The 16,279-nt window shown below is 45.5% G+C and overlaps 1 protein-coding gene across 8 annotated transcripts in view; it reads left to right on the forward strand.

Annotated features, from left to right (window-relative positions):
- Positions 1-200: 200 nt before the first annotated feature.
- The window catches only part of CERK (ceramide kinase), a 74,622-nt gene continuing 58,543 nt past the window's right edge, over positions 201-16,279 (forward strand). For 3 of the 8 annotated variants that reach the window (XM_073328359.1, XM_073328361.1, XM_073328363.1), the window contains exon 1: positions 320-781. In XM_073328359.1, coding sequence (XP_073184460.1) covers positions 640-781 — 142 coding nt within the window. In that variant the 5' untranslated portion in view covers positions 320-639. Of the gene's footprint in view, positions 220-257; positions 283-319; positions 782-16,279 lie in introns of those variants that run through there. The other 5 variants (XM_073328364.1, XM_073328367.1, XM_073328366.1 and 2 more) reach the window with 4 other exon arrangements.

Raw genomic sequence — 16,279 nt, forward strand, 5'->3', positions numbered from 1 at the left:
GCGGAGGACACACGGGCTCGGCCCGACGCTGTGAGAGCCCCGGGCGGCAATGGAAGGAAGGGGGCGGAGGACACACGGGCTCGGCCCGACGCTGTGAGAGCCCCGGGCGGCGATGGAAGGAAGGGGGTGGAGGGCTCACGGGCTCGGCCCGACGCTGTGAGAGCCCCGGGCGGCGATGGAAGGAAGGGGGCGGAGGACACACGGGCTCGGCCCGACGCTGTGAGAGCCCCGGGCGGCGATGGAAGGAAGGGGGCGGAGGACACCCGGGCTCGGCCCGACGCTGTGAGAGCCCCGGGCGGCGCTGGGCTGCAGGGGGTGGAGGGCTCACGGGCTCGGCCTGACGCTTGGCCACAACGGGGATCGCGCGTCGCGGCCCTTGGCCCCAGCGCCGCTTAGCAGCTTTGCACCCGGGCCCGTATCTTCGCCGCCGCCAGCAGAGAGACGGCGAGGCTCCACCCTCGGCGGTGATTTCCATACGTGCTGACGCTCTCGTCCCCCTACGCTAGACAATAGCCGGATAGCGGCGAGGCCGGGCCCCGTTAGCTGCCGGCTGCCGCCATCCCGGTGCCCAGGAGCTGGGCGGCCCCTTAGGCCCGGGCTATGCGTCGCGGGGCAGGCGTGCTCCGGCCCTGAGCGCCCATGGAGCAGCCCGCGGGCGGCCGGCGGCCCCGGCTCGTCTCCTCGTTGGCCTTCGGGCAGCGCGCCTGGGAGGTCACGTTAGAGTGGGAGCCGGGGCTGCTGTCCTGGCGGGATCCGCAGCCGCCCCGGGGCCGGGACGGCGGTGAGTGATGGGGCCTGGCGGGAGGAGGGGCTGGGGGTTGTACAGGGCGGGCTTGGAGGGGTTCTGGGGGTAGGGTATAGTGCGGGGCAGACTGCAGGGGCTCTGGCAGGTGCGGGGGACTGAACGGCCATGGGGGGTGGTGTCCTTGGGGGGGAGAATGGAGGGGGTGAGGGTATAGTGGGGGACCCTGGAGAGGCTCTGGCAGGTGCAGCGTTGTATAGTGTGGGGTTTTGAGGGGCTCTGGGAGTGGGGTTATAGTGGGGGACACTGGAGGGGCTCTGGCAGTAGTGGGGGGTTGGATAATGTGGGGTTGGAGGGGCTCTGGGATTGGGGTTATAGTGGGGGACACTGGAGGGGCTCTGGCAGTAGTGGGGGGTTGGATAATGTGGGGTTGGAGGGGCTCTGGGATTGGGGTTATAGTGGGGGACACTGGAGGGGCTCTGGCAGTAGTGCAGGTTTGGAGGGGCTTTGAGATGTGAGGGGTTGTACAGTGTGTGGGGGAGGTTGGAGCGGCTCTGGAGGTTGTCATAGAGTGCACCTGTTCCTGTTCTTGTCTGCTTGTGCCCTTGGCACGTGTATCACTGAAATGTGTGTGGGAGGTAACACACATACTGTAAAGATAAGGCACCACCTTCCTATGTCCAACCAGCTCTTACGAAAAGGGACAGACCAGTTAATAGTGCAAGCTGTTGCGCACAGGTCTGCCTTCTCCTAAAGGGCGTAAAGTTCCAAAGGTTCCTGCTCTTTCTTCTCTCGTTTTGGGTCCAGAATGGGGTTGAGAAATGTTCCTCTTGTCCCAGAGGGTTCTGATTCTTTGTGGTGGTGTTTAGCCTACTGTAGTATATTTGGTGTAGTATTTACTAGAGGCTTCTCGAGTGTTGCTGCAAAATAAATTTTAAAAATGTGTGCAATACAGATTAGTTTACACACCATCAGCAACTTTTTCTTAAAGCCATATATTTAGGGCAGGACTGTGGGGTCCAGCGTTTAAAATAAATTAAACAGCTGGTGAGAATTAATAGTAGGAAAACAGCTTTGCAAACTTCTGCTCCTGGGTTCATTCACTAAGTTTCTTCATAAGTATGGGAAAGGCTGCATGCATAGACTTTGGACCACATTGACAAGCTCATAATGATTTGACAAGACACTAAGAAGTGGTTTCTCCCCCCCCCAGCCCGAAGAGCTTGTCAGCAGATATAAAGCCAAGTGTGCATAGTCCTCTTTCTGCGCACTAAACATAAATTAGTAATAGCTAGAAAAAGTACTCATTTTGAGGATCTTGCAGGTGGCTTTTAGTCACTTGGAGAGCCATTGGAGTTAGGGGTTTTAGCTGGAATATGTTACAGCAATGAGCAGATCTAAAACAAGAATATTTATTAAAATATTCAAGCCACAATGTAATTTAGTACTTTTATCATGTAATGGATGTGCCATTTGAGATTCCAGAAAAACTGCATCTGTGAAATAGTGTGTTTGCAATTGAAATTGAAACTTGCAGTGTGTTTGCAGAACTGACTGCTTAATAATTCCAGCATTTCTCAGCGTTCCTCTTAAGAGTAAAGGTTGTAGTTGCATGGTGTTAGGAGGCCTCTAAATTACTACCACAGGATAACTGAGGGTCAAGGCCTTGTTATGCCGGTGCTACTTTAAGTCTTGGGACTAAATCTTGCTCGTATATCAGTGCAGATACCACTGTGCCTATACAAATATTCTTTGGCTTCATGGTAACGGGTAAGTGTGAGAAGGAGAAAATGAGGAAGGACAAGATAACAAGTGGAACTATCGTGTTTAGTATAATCAGCAGTCACAACACACCAACTGCTTAGCCAATGTATACTCCTTGACATGGAAAGAAATGGGTCTTAAATTAGTCAGTTAAAGTAATCCTAGGGCTTGTAACTGCAAGTAAGTACACTTTTCAGACCATATGATTTGAGCATCCTTTGTATGAATGTTGACTCTTTCTGTCTACCACAAGAACACATGCCAGTCTAGCTGGAGTACAAAAACACAGGCTAATATGTTTACACTATTTTCTGAAAACATCAAAGCCTTAAGTATTGTTTTAGTAAATAGTTGTTTTTCTGTTTCATATTCAAATTAATTGCACCTGGATATAGTAGAATAACTGTTGCTTCAAAACAGTGATGAAAACATTCCTTTCCTTTTTGTTTGTTAGCTGATTTCATTATGGTCGAGGAAGCACTTTAATGTTAAGCCACTATAGCTTTGGGCACTTATTGCCTTCCAGATAAGTTTATCCTTTGAGCTGTTGCATGATCCCTCAGCTGAAAAGTGAAACTTCTTTTGCCAAGTCTTGTGAAGTCTCCTAGGTCATATGAGATATCACTGTGAGATAAGGGAAGTTATTAACATAGTTAGAAAATTGATAGTGTATCTATTTGTATGTAAAAAAGCTTAACTTCAAACTTGGGATACGTATTCAACTCACTGGAAGAGAAATGTCTGACAAATTTGAGGAAATTTGGTATTAGAAATAATGGAGTTTATCTTTTGGAAACTTCCTGCATATGAATGATATCAAATTTTCTATTAAATTTTAAATAGTGTGCTTACTTAAATAGTAAGGCTACAATTTAGTCATGGGTATTTTTAGAACAAGTCATGGGCAATAAACAAAAATTCACAGTCCGTGACCTTTACTGGGGCACCGTGGGAGCGCCGCTCCTCTGGGAGGTGGAGATCTTCTAGGGAACATCATCCTGGCCACTATGGATGTAGAAGCCCTCTCCACCAACATGCCACGCAAAGATGGATTACAAGCCATCAGAAACAGTATCTGTCAAGGTTCCTCCCCCACTCTGAACTCTAGGGTACAGATGTGGGGACCTGCATGAAAAAACCTCCTAAGCTTATCTTTACCAGCTTAGGTCAAAACTTCCCCAAGGTACAAAATATTCCCCCCGTTGTCCTTGGACTGGCCGCTACCACCACCAAACTAATACTGGTTACTGGGGAAGAGCTGTTTGGACGCGTCTTTCCCCCCAAAATACTTCCCAAAACCCTGCACCCCACTTCCTGGACAAGGTTTGGTAAAAAGCCTCACCAATTTGCATAGGTGACCACAGACCCAAACCCTTGGATCTTAAGAACAATGAACAATCCTCCCAACACTTGCACCCCCCCTTTCCTGGGAAATGTTGGATAAAAAGCCTCACCAATTTGCATAGGTGACCACAGACCCAAACCCTTGGATCTGAGAACAATGAAAAAGCAGTCAGTGTTTTACAAGAAGACTTTTAATAAAAAATAGAAGTAAATAGAAATAAAGAAATCCCCCCTGTAAAATCAGGATGGTAGATATCTTACAGGGTAATTAGATTCAAAAACATAGAGAACCCCTCTAGGCAAAACCTTAAGTTACAAAAAAGATACACAGACAGAAATAGTTATTCTATTCAGCACAATTCTTTTCTCAGCCATTTAAAGAAATCATAATCTAACACATACCTAGCTAGATTACTTACTAAAAGTCTTAAGACTCCATTCCTGGTCTATCCCCGGCCAAGACGACTACAGACAGACACAGACCCTTTGTTTCTCTCCCTCCTCCCAGCTTTTGAAAGTATCTTGTCTCCTCATTGGTCATTTTGGTCAGGTGCCAGCGAGGTTACCTTTAGCTTCTTAACCCTTTACAGGTGAGAGGAGCTTTCCCCTGGCCAGGAGGGATTTCAAAGGGGTTTACCCTTCCCTTTATATTTATGACAGTATCCCTGATAATGTCATGGCAAACCTAGTGGCTGACCTTTGTGACTTTGTCCTCACCCACAACTATTTCACATTTGGGGACAGTGTATACCTTCAAGTCAGCAGCACTGCTATGGGTACCCCCATGGCCCCACAGTATGCCAACATTTTTATGTCTGACTTAGAACAACGCTTCCTTAGCTCTCGTCCCCTAATACCCCAACTCTACTTTGATGACATCTTCATCATCTGGACCCATGGACAAGAAGCCCTTGAGGAATTCCACCATGATTTCAACAATTTCCATTCCACCATCAACCTCAGCCTGGATCAGTCCACACAAGAGATCCACTTCCTGGACACAACGGTGCTGATAAGCCATGGTCACATAAACGCCACCCTATACTCGCTTACATGCCTCCAGCTTCCATCCAGACCACACTGCACGATCCATTGTCTACAGCCAAGCTCTAAGATACAACCGCATTTGCTCCAACCCCTCAGACAGAGACAAACACCTACAAGATCTCTATCAAGCATTCTTACAACTACAATACCCACTTGCTGAGGTGAAGAAACAGATTGACAGAGCCAGAAGACTACCCAGAAGTCACCTACTACAGGACAGGCCCAACAAAGAAAGTAACAGAACGCCACTAGCTGTCACCTTCAGCCCCCAACTAAAACCTCTCCAACGCATCATCGAGGATCTACAACCTATCCTGAAGGACAACCTCTCACTCTCTCAGATCTTGGGAGACAGGCCAGTCCTTGCTTACAGACAGCCCCCCCATCCTGAAGCAAATACTCACCAGCAACCACATGCCACACAACAAAAACATGAACACAGGAACCCATCCTTGCAACAAAGCCCGTTGCCAACTGTGTCCACATATCTATTCAGGGGACACCGTCATAGGACCTAATCACATCAGCCACACTATCAGAGACTCATTCACCTGCACATCTACTAATGTAATATATGCCATCATGTGCCAACAATGCCCCTCTGCCATGTACATTGGTCCAACTGGTCAGTCTCTACCTAAAAGAAGAAATGGACACAAATCAGACGTCAAGAATTATAACATTCAAAAACCAGTTAGGGATCACTTCGACCGCCCTGGACACTCAATTTCAGACCTAAAAGTCGCAATTATTCAACAAAAACTCTTCAAAAACAGACTCCAATGAGAAACAGGAAAACTGGAATGAATCTGCAAACTGGACACCATTAAATTAGTCTTGAATAAAGACTGGGAGTGGATGAGTCATTACACTAACTAAAAACTATTTCCCCATGCTAATTTTCCCCCTACTGTTACTCACACCTTCTTGTCAACTGTTTGAAATGGGCCATCCTGATTATCACTACAAAAGTTTTTTTCTCCTGCTGATGATAACCCTCCTTAATTGATTGGTCTTGTTAAGAGTTGGTATGGCAACCCCCATTTTTTCATGTTCTCTCTCTCTGTATATCTATCTATCTATCTTCGTATGTATTTTTTACTGCATGCATCTGGTGAAGTGGGCTTTAGCCCATGAAAGCTTATGCTCAAATAAATTTGTTAGTCTCTAAGGAGCCACAAGTACTCCTCGTTCTTTCAAATTATACACTGTATGTCAACCACAGCTACTGAGAACTGCGGGTTGCCATGCTTGTGGACTGTCAATGTAAATATTGTCTCGCGGCCCGCCAGCAGATTACTCTGATGGGCCGCATTAGGCCTGTGGGCTTCATGTTGCCCACTCCTGCTGTACATACATTTCCCACTATTTTGTGCACTCATAGTATTGGCTAACTTTACATTTACTCTTACTTAACTATGTTTACTCTTAACTCTTGTGTTAATATAAATATTTTGATTTGAATTTTAATTAGTTTTTGTGTAGATGCAATGACAGATTATGGAATACAAACTAATCCTCTGCAAAAATGGTATGCCTCAGTACAAACCAGGCTGCACTCAATGTAAACTTTACCCTTGAAATAGGTTTAAATGGTGAGTAATATTTTTCGGGTATCAGCTGTGTATCTAAGATACATTTTTTGTTTTGTAAGTGTCCCTTTAAATGTCCTAATTAAGAACTATCTGCATAATCAGTCTGTTGCACACTAAGAATTTTATTGTTACCAGTTCCATGTTTGCTCATGTAAACGTCCGACATGTCAACATTTAACAAATTTCTAATGTAAACTTGGCTTTAATTGCAGGACTGAGGATTTATTATAAATTCTTAGGAAAAGAATCAGTTTCAAAGAAGGTGTCCGGCAAAGTGTATCAGACTTAATCAGTACCGGATTTACCATGGCACCAGGTCCACGGTCCAAAGGGGTCCAACCTGGCCTGCTCTTCTTCACCCCACCGCCTCCCCTGATCTCTTCTGTGGGGGCAGAAGCAAGGCAGGCTCCGCCATCAGTCAAGCTCCTCCCCCGCCTCTTCCCCGAGTGTGCTGCGTTCTGCCCCTCCCCCTTCCACTTCCATGCATTTTCTCCCACTTCCATAGAGCCAGTGGCCTGTGCTCCCCACTGCCATGCTGGAGCCTCTACATTTATTTATTGACAAATAAGTTTGCAGAATTTTTATTTTTTGGCACAGAATTCCCTCAGGAGTAAGTTTGGGAAGTCTTTATAATGAACTACCATCTAATTTGAGAATTGGGCTCTCCATCTCTAGGCTGAGTCACATGGGCAGGAACATGCGCATATGCACCTATTCTGAGGATAATTAGGCCATCAATCTCCAGGGCTGTCAGACTATTAAAATGGAATTTTGCAATTCTTAATTTTTAAAATGGGATGATCAATGAAGGTGTCTTTGGTTGGTTGGTTTTCATTTTATTGTTGTCTGGCTTTTTGTTTTTGTTGAAGCTTAACATAAAATGTAGGTTTCAGAGTAAAAACAGACACACACCCCAGCCTGGCTGCTGCCAGCTGCAGAGCCAGTGAAGTGCATCCTCGAGGCTTGTGGTGCAGTGTGCTTCAGCACCCCCCAGGATCTCTTATCCCTACCCTTGCTGCACCCCTGGAGGCAGAAATAAGGAATCCTCGGGAGGCAGTGGGGAAGTTTTAGGGCTGGCTCCCACTCACTGCCCTCACAGTGCATGCTGCCTGGGTGAATCTGCACATGCAGCCCTGGGAGGAGCGGGCGGGCATAGTGGGGACCAAGGGACAGAGAGTGGAGCAGGGACTAAAGGGCTGCCCTGCAGGGCGGGGGAGGGGCAGAGCTCCAGGCTCAGCTCTGCAACCTCCCAACATCCTGGCAGCTGCCTCCTGCCTGTCAACTTTGCTCCCTGCTCCAGGCAAGCTCCATGCAGCAGTGAGGAGCAGCAGGAGTAGGAAGGGGGAGTGCACTCAGCCAGGCAATAACGGTAGGTCTGGCCTCTGTGCTTGCTACCAGTGGCATTGCTCTTCTTCCACCAGGAATTCTGGGATATATGCAGAAGACTGCCAGTGCTGCACGCACACAGGAAAGCAGTAGGGCTTGGACCTTTGGTCCTAGCTTAACACAGGCTTGGACTCTCCAGCCCTGCAGGATCTTGGACCCTAGGTCCGAGCCCTAGGTTAGTACAATTGGTGTGTGGCTAAAAGGGGAGGTAGGCTTGAGCCTGGGCTCATATTGCTGTGTAGATATACCCTTAGTAGTTAGCTGATGCATAGGTTAGAGTGGGGCTGCTTTTGAACTGGCGGCTTCTGTGCGGATGATATACTTCCTTCAGACCAGCACTTTTCAGACAGGGGTCTGAGGCCTCCGGGGGGCCACCAAGCATGGCCAGCATTAGATTCACTGGGGCCCAGAGCAGAAAGCTGAAGCCCCACCGCCCCAAGCCCCACCACCCAGTGCTGAAGCCTGAGCAACTTAGCTTCGCAGCGCCCCCTGTGGAATGGGGCCCCAAATTTCCCTGCTTGCTACCCCCTAATGCCACCCTGGTTTTTATATGCAGAAAAACACTTGTGGCACAGCTTGTGCCGAGGAGTTTGTATTGCATGTTGGAGGGGCCTCAGAAAGAAAAAGGTTGAGAACCCCTGCTCCAGACCATGAAAGAACCACAGAACCTACTGGATGTGCTCCCAGCACGCTAGTTTCGTTCGGAACCAGTGGCTGCTTATATGCTTGTATCTGCTGTTGACTATTTTCTGCTGAGATGGGATGTGGACTGGGTAAGATGGCTGCTGCAAAGCAGATGGTATCCCCCATAATCCTTTGCAAATAGAATGTTGTCTGGTCATTGTACATGCAAAAAATTGAGGTTGGCTAAGAGCTGTGAAAAAGCACAATGAACTTGACTTTTCTTGGTATGTCTGCCGAAGCACTAGGTAGGTTGGAGAATCATGGCAGTCCCTGTTATCAAATTTGGCTGCAGTCCTGCAAAAGTCTATTTAAGACACACTGGTAAATAAAGAGTAAAAACAAGGAAATATGGAAGTGCGCTTCTGGAGGCACAGCTACACTTTATGAAGAAAATAATTCAGTATCTGAAGTGCATCCTCCTTTTAACTGCTTGATGTGTGATTTGTGGAATGTGCGGTTAGCTACTAAGGCAATATTTACTAGAGCTTCACAGGTGACTCCTGTTGGCTTTTAGGTTCTCTGTGCTCTGGAGGCCTCAGTACAGTCTTTATAAGGACTTGGGAATATGAAAGAAATGTGTGCTGCTAAAATATAAATGAACACTTTTATGAGGAGGATTGGCAAGCAACCCAAAAGTACCTGAGTGAAGAGGCAGTAATTTGGTAAAGATTGATTGCCTTTTAAAAGTTGATCCTTCATGATCAGGGCGTTACTGTGCAGTATATCTAACTATAAATTTACCTGTGCACAGCTTATAAAATTATGTATTTTTATGAGTGGTTTGCAGTTATCATGTGATCATTAAATTAAAACAATCATTGTCTCAAACTTAGCAAAGGTAGCACTTTCTTGAGGGCTGTTGACCTTCCAACTATTATCTGACCTTTTGGACTTGGGCTTATCTTTTGTGAAAGTTATTTGGTACTTCTATAAAACAGGAAAACACTGGTGGGCAGGAAACAGGAAAGGACTGCTCATAAAGAGTGTTCAAATGCCCACTTGTCTCCTTCCTACCCAAATACAGAAACTGCTAAAGAGAATTCGCTCAAACTTCCCAAAAGGGAACAGTTCGCAAGGGAGGAGAGGAGAATTCATCCTACATGCAGAGATTAAAAATAAAGCTTAATCTGAAAAACTAACAATTTAAAAGTTTTCAAATTAGGAGGATTTGTGGAAAGTCTTGAGGCTTGTATGCTCACTCTGTGAAAAATTCCTTTTGTCAGGAAAAATGTTTTGACCTTCAGTTATATATGGTATTTATAAAGACCTCTAATGAACTGTTAGATATAAAGCTCATCTATATTCATACCGTCGTATGTAGGATTTAAATCATAGGCATTACAAATGAAAAAGCCTATTAGTTTCTCCTACCCCTGCCAGTGCAGGGTTATTAACTAGAATATATTTTCAAGAGTTTTCTTCAGTTTAGTTTAAATAAGCAACACAATGAGGCTTCCACTTTCTTTGGGAGACTACTATGGTCTAATAGAGTTCAGTGTTTAGGACAAAAATTCCCTCAAGTTTACCTTAAATATCTCTTTGCTCCTCCGTTACTTCATTACACTACTTCTTCCTTGGTGTATTAATACTCTTCAAATATATAAGGTTTCTTGCCCCACAACCACACCTCAAAATCACATACATAGTCCTTAGTCATTAATTACATTTGGTTATTGAGTAGCCAAGCTTCACATTTAATATTTTATCAGTTCCTCCAGGTCTTCAATCATTGTATTTTGAAAAAAAATCGCTACAACTTGTTGATCTCTTCCTGGTTTAAATGTCTGGAATCAATTCAGCATTTAGGTGTGGCTTTGCCAGTCAATTGTAGAGATGCTATAATTTCCCTGATGTGTAGTATGTTTTTTCCTACCCCCCCACCCCAGACTTTCTTGTTAAACCCTGGATTTGTGCTGGAAATGGCCCACCTTGATTATCATCCACATTGTAAGGAGGGTGATTGCTTTAGATAATCCCTGAGGGGGGGGGGGTATAGCTCAGTGGTTTGAGCATTGGCCTGCTAAACCCAGGATTGTGAGTTCAATCCTTGAGGGGGCCATTTAGGGATCTGGGGCAAAAATTGGACACTGGTCCTGCTTTGAGCAGGGGGTTGGACTAGATGACCTCCTGAGGTCCCTTCCAGCCCTGAGATTCTATGATAAGCTATTACAAGCAGGAGAGTGGGGTGGGGGGAGAGAAAACCTTTTGTAGTGGTAAATACCCATTTTTTCATGGCTTGTGTGTATAAAAAGATCTTTTTTCAGAGTAACAGCCGTGTTAGTCTGTATTCGCAAAAAGAAAAGGAGTACTTGTGGCACCTTAGAGACTAACCAATTTATTACTTTCCACAGTATGCAGCCAATGAAGTGAGCTGTAGCTCACGAAAGCTTATGCTCAAATAAATTGGTTAGTCTCTAAGGTGCCACAAGTACTCCTTTTCTTTTTGCTGAAACCTGATATCTAATATGAAACATTTGAGTTTGGCTTACCAATATAAATGTGTAGAGCTTTTTGACTGCACTTTCATAATAGAGAGCATCTTGTAGCAAACACGGTATCAGACCAAGCGTCTGGGTTCTATTTCTGGCCGTGCCAATGACCTCTGCTATGTGACCTTGGGCACATTTCTTCACCTTTCCTTCCCGCTCCTTGTTTCTAACTGTGTTTTAGGCCCAGTCTACACTGCAGGGGATGGGGGGGAATCGATCTAAGATACGCAACTTCAGCTACGAGAATAGCGTAGGTGAAGTCGCTGTATCTTAGATCGACTTAGAATCACTTACTTTGCATCCTCGCGGCCCGGGATCGACGGCCACCTCTCCACTGTCGACTCCGCTTCCGCCTCTCGCCATGGTGGAGTTCCGGAGCCGACGACAGAGCAATCGGGGATCAATTTATCGCGTCTACACTAGATGTGATAAATCAATCCCCGATAGATCGATCACTACCCGCCGATCTGGTGGGTACTGTAGACATGGCCTTAGATTGTAAACTCTGATATCTCACCTTTTATGGTGCCATATTTGGTGGGAGCCTCTAAGATACAAAGTAATACAGATATTCAATTTGCTGTCTGGTCTGATTTCACTTCCATTGTGACACTTTCAAAGTGTATGGGACAGTAGGTCTTTAGACAAAGATTAGGTCAGCCAATAAAATTCAAATGAATTGCTAATGTTCCTATGGGGTAAGTGAAAATTATGGGGAAATGTGGCAGCAGCCCCTGTATTGTTGCCCATCACTTACATAATTGAATAATCTAAAATAAAACTTGTAGGAAGTGTGTAATGAGAAGTTCTACAAGCTGATGTTTCTGTCAATCGGAGAAATTGTCATACTACGTACTCAGTGCAATATGCATATATATTCATAGAATCCTAGAAGATTAGGGTTGGAAGAGAGCTCAGGAGGTCATCTAATCCAATCCCTTGCTCAAAGCAGGACTAACCCCAACTAAATCATCCCTGCCAGGCCTTCGTCAAGCCAGGCCTTCAAAACCTCTAAGGATGGAGATTCCATCATCTCCCTAGGTATGGCATTCCAGTGCTTCACCATCCTCCTAGTGAAATAGTTTTTCCTAATACCCAACCTACACCTCCCTCATTGCAGCTTGAGATCATTGCTCCTTGTTCTGTCATCTGTCACCACTGAGAACAGCCTAGTGCCATCCTGTTTTGAACCCCCGTTTTGGTAGTTGAAGGCCCCTCACTCTTCTGCAGACTAAATAACCGCAGGTCAGCCTCTCCTCATAAATCATGTGCCCCAGCCCCCTAATCTTTTTTGTTGCCATCTGCTGGAGTCTCTCCAATTTGTCCACATCCTTTCTGTAGTGGGGGCCCCAAAACTGGACACAGTACTCCAGATGTGGCCTCACTAGTGCTGAATAGAGGGGAATAATAAAAAATTCCTCTATCTGCTGGCAGTGCTCCTACTAATGCAGCCCAATATGCCGTTAGCCTTCTTAGCAACAAGGGCACACTGTTGATCCCATATTCAGCTTCTCACCCACTGCAATCCCTAGGTCCTTTTCTGCAGAACAACTGCTTAGCCAGTCAGTCCCCAGCCTGTAGCAGTACATGGGATTCTTCCGTCCTAAGTGCAGGACTCTTCACTTGTCCTTGTTGAACCTCATCAGATTTCTTTTGGTCCAATCCTCTAATTTGTCTAGGTCACTCTGGACCCTATCCCTACCCTCCAGCATATCTTTACCTCTCCCTCCAGTTGAGTGTCATCTGCAAACTTGCTGAGGGTGTTATCCATCACATCATCCTGGTCATTAATGAAGATGGTGAACAAAACTGGCCCCAGGACAGACCCCTGGGGCACTCCACTTGATACCGGCTGCCAACTAGACATCGAGCCGTTGATCGCTACCTAGTGAGTCCAACAATGTAGCAAGCTTTCTGTCCACCTTACAGTGGGAGAGCATATCAAAAGCTTCACTACAGTGAAGGTATATCACATCCACCGCCTTCCCCACATCAACCGAGCCAGTTATCTCATGATAAAAGCAATGAGGTTGGTCAGGATGACTTGCCCTTGGTGAATCCTTTCTCTCCTCCAAGTGCTTCAAAATGGATTGCTTTGAGGACTTGCACTGTGATTTTTCTGGGGACTGAAGTGAATATTCTTTCCTATTACTTTCATCTCTTGTATTTTTCTTAATGTGAGTACATGTGAAGTATAAAGAAATATTTTCAGAGTACAGTACTCAGTTTGAATGAAAACAGTTCCACTCTTGCTGTCGCACATTTATAGCCCTGGTAGAGCTCCTAGGTTGATATTCACCGGTCTGTTGTGTTTGGGTCCCACTTCACTGGGATTTGGGTGCTTTAAGCTGGTGAATCTGAACAGAGTCCAGGCATTGCCCCTGGCTGGGGTCTCTAGGCACACTTTTATGGTACAGGTGCTCTGTCTAGCACCCATTTCTGAGAGCTGTAACCTCACAGTTCAACTGCCTAGCCTTTGGGACAAGTGCTTGCCCCCCCCCCACCACACCCTGTCAGGCTCCCCTGTAGCTGAAGCACACCCTATCCCAGAATTCCAGCTGTGTGGGTTCTCTGGGTTGGGTTTCACTCTTAGGGGCATGTGATAGTGAAGCCAACAGACACAAAGACTTTTCACAAGATTCTAAACATTAATCTTTATTTAGATACCAAAAGAGAGATACAGATGTAGACAGAATACCCTACCTCCATTTCCTTACCACTCCAGAGCATGTTTGGCTGTAGACCAGAGCCCTCTAAGGAGTCCACTGTCTCTCCCGCCATCTGCCTGTGTGTGGTTTCTTATCCAGAACATGAAGTCTTGCTCTCCTTCTCCCTTTCTCTCTCAAATGCTGATGAGACCTTCTTTTTCAGACACAATACACTGATTCTTCCACATGGTAATGTGATCCTGACACAGCTACAAAATGGGTAATATCAAGTTAAATGCTGAAAAGGATCTGCGGGTTATAGAATCATAGAAGTGTAGAACTGGAAGGGACCTTAACAGGTCATCTAGTCCAGTCCCCTGCAGTCAAGGCAAGGCTAAGTAATAACTAGATCATTCCTGAAAGGATCATTAACTGAATGTGTGTCAACAATGTGATGCAGCTGTGAAAGGCTAATATTTTACGATATATTAACAGGACTGTCATGTAAGATGTGGGAGGTAATTGTTTTGTTCTGCTTGGCACTGGTGAGGCCTCAGCTAGAGTATAGCATCCACTTTTGTGCACAACACTTTAGGAAAGATGTAGACAAACTGGAGAGAATCCAAGGGAGAGCAACAAAAATGATATAAGGTTTAGAAAGCCTGATTTATAAGGAAAGTAGGGCTGCCAAGCGATTAAAAAAAATTGTGATCGCACGATTAATTACGCTGTTAATAATAGAATACCATTTATTTAAATACTTTTGGATATTTTCTACGTTTTCAAATATATTGATTTCAGTTATAACACAGAATACAAAGTGTACCGTGCTCACTTTATATTTATTTTTATTACAAGTATTTGCACTGTAAAAAAAAACAAAAGAAATAATATTTTTCAGTTCACCTAATATAAGTACTGTACTGCAATCTCTTTATCATGAAAGCTGAATGTACAAATGTTGAATTATGTACCCAAAAAAAAGCTGCACTCAAAAACAGAACAATGTAAAACTTCAGAGCCTACAAGTCCACTCAGTCCTACTTCTTGTTCAGCCAGTTGCTCAGACAAACAAGTTTGTTTACATTTGAAGGATGTAATGCTGCCTGCTTCTTGTTTAAAATGTCACCTGAAAGTGAGAACAGGCATTCTCATGGCACTGTTGTAGCTGACATCGCAAGATATTTACGTACCAGAGGCGCTAAAGATTCATATGTCCCTTCCTGCTTCAACCACCATTCCAGGGGACATGTGTCCATACTAGGGTGCCCAGAGTCCCGATTTTTACAGGGACAGTCCTGATATTTGGGGCTTTGTTTTATATGGGTGCCTGTTATCCCCCCACCCCATGTCCCAATTTTTCACCCTTGCTGTCTGGTCACCCGAGTCCATGCAGATGATGGGTTCTGCTCAATAACAATCCAAAGCTAATGTACTCAATGCTTTTTTTGCCTCTGTCTTCACAAACAAGGTCAGCTCCCAGACTGCTGCACTGGGCAACACAGCATGGGGAGGAGGTGACCAGCCCTCTGTGGAGAAATAAGTGGTTCGGGACTATTTAGAAAAGCTGGACGTGTACAAGTCCATGGGGCCGGATGCGTTCAATCTGAGAGTGCTAAGGAGTTGGCAGATGTGATTGCAGAGCCATTGGCCATTATCTTTGAAAACTCATGGCGATCCAGGGAAGTCCCGGACGACTGGAAAAAGGCTAATATAGTGCCCATCTTTAAAAAAGGGAAGAAGGAGGATCCTGGGAACTACAGGCCAGTCAGCCTGACCTCAGTCCCTGGAAAAATCATGGAGCAGGTCCTCAAGGAATCAATTTTGAAGCACTTAAGGGAGAGGAAAGTGATCAGGAACAGTCAGCATGGATTCACCAAGGGCAAGTCATGCCTGACTAATCTAATTGCCTTCTATGATGAGGTAACTGGCTCTGTGGATGAAGGGAAAGCCGTGGATGTGCTGTTCCTTGACTTTAGCAAAGCTTTTGACACAGTCTCCCACAGTATTCTTGCCAGCAAGTTAAAGTGGTATGGGCTGGATGAATGGACTATAAGGTGGATAGAAAGTCTACCTCTCCTCCCAGTTTAGTGTCATCTGCAAACTTGCTGAGGGTGAAATCCACACCATCCTCCAGATCATTTAGGAAGATATTGAACAAAACCGGCCCCAGGACCGACCCTTGGGGCACTCCACTTGGTACCGGCTGCCAACTAGACATGAAACCATTGATCACTACCCATTGAGCCCGACAATCTAGCCAACTTTCTATCTAGGTACCAATGGGAGATTTCTAAAGACAGCTACAGCACTTGACCCAAGTTTTAAGAATCTAAAGTGGCTTCCAAAATCTGAGAGGGATGAGGTGTGGAGCATGCTTTTAGAAGTCTTAAAAGAGCAATACACCGATGCGGAAACTACAGAACCCGAACCACGAAAAAAAGAAAATCAACCTTCTCCTGGTGGCATCTTACTCAGATAATGAAAACAAATGTATGTCAATCATAGAATATCAGGGTTGGAAGGGACCTCAGGAGGTCATCTAGTCCAACCCCGTGCTCAAAGCAAGACCAATCCCCA

This window comes from Lepidochelys kempii, chromosome 1, assembly GCF_965140265.1.
Source record: "Lepidochelys kempii isolate rLepKem1 chromosome 1, rLepKem1.hap2, whole genome shotgun sequence".
In the NCBI taxonomy this organism is placed as follows: domain Eukaryota; kingdom Metazoa; phylum Chordata; order Testudines; family Cheloniidae; genus Lepidochelys; species Lepidochelys kempii.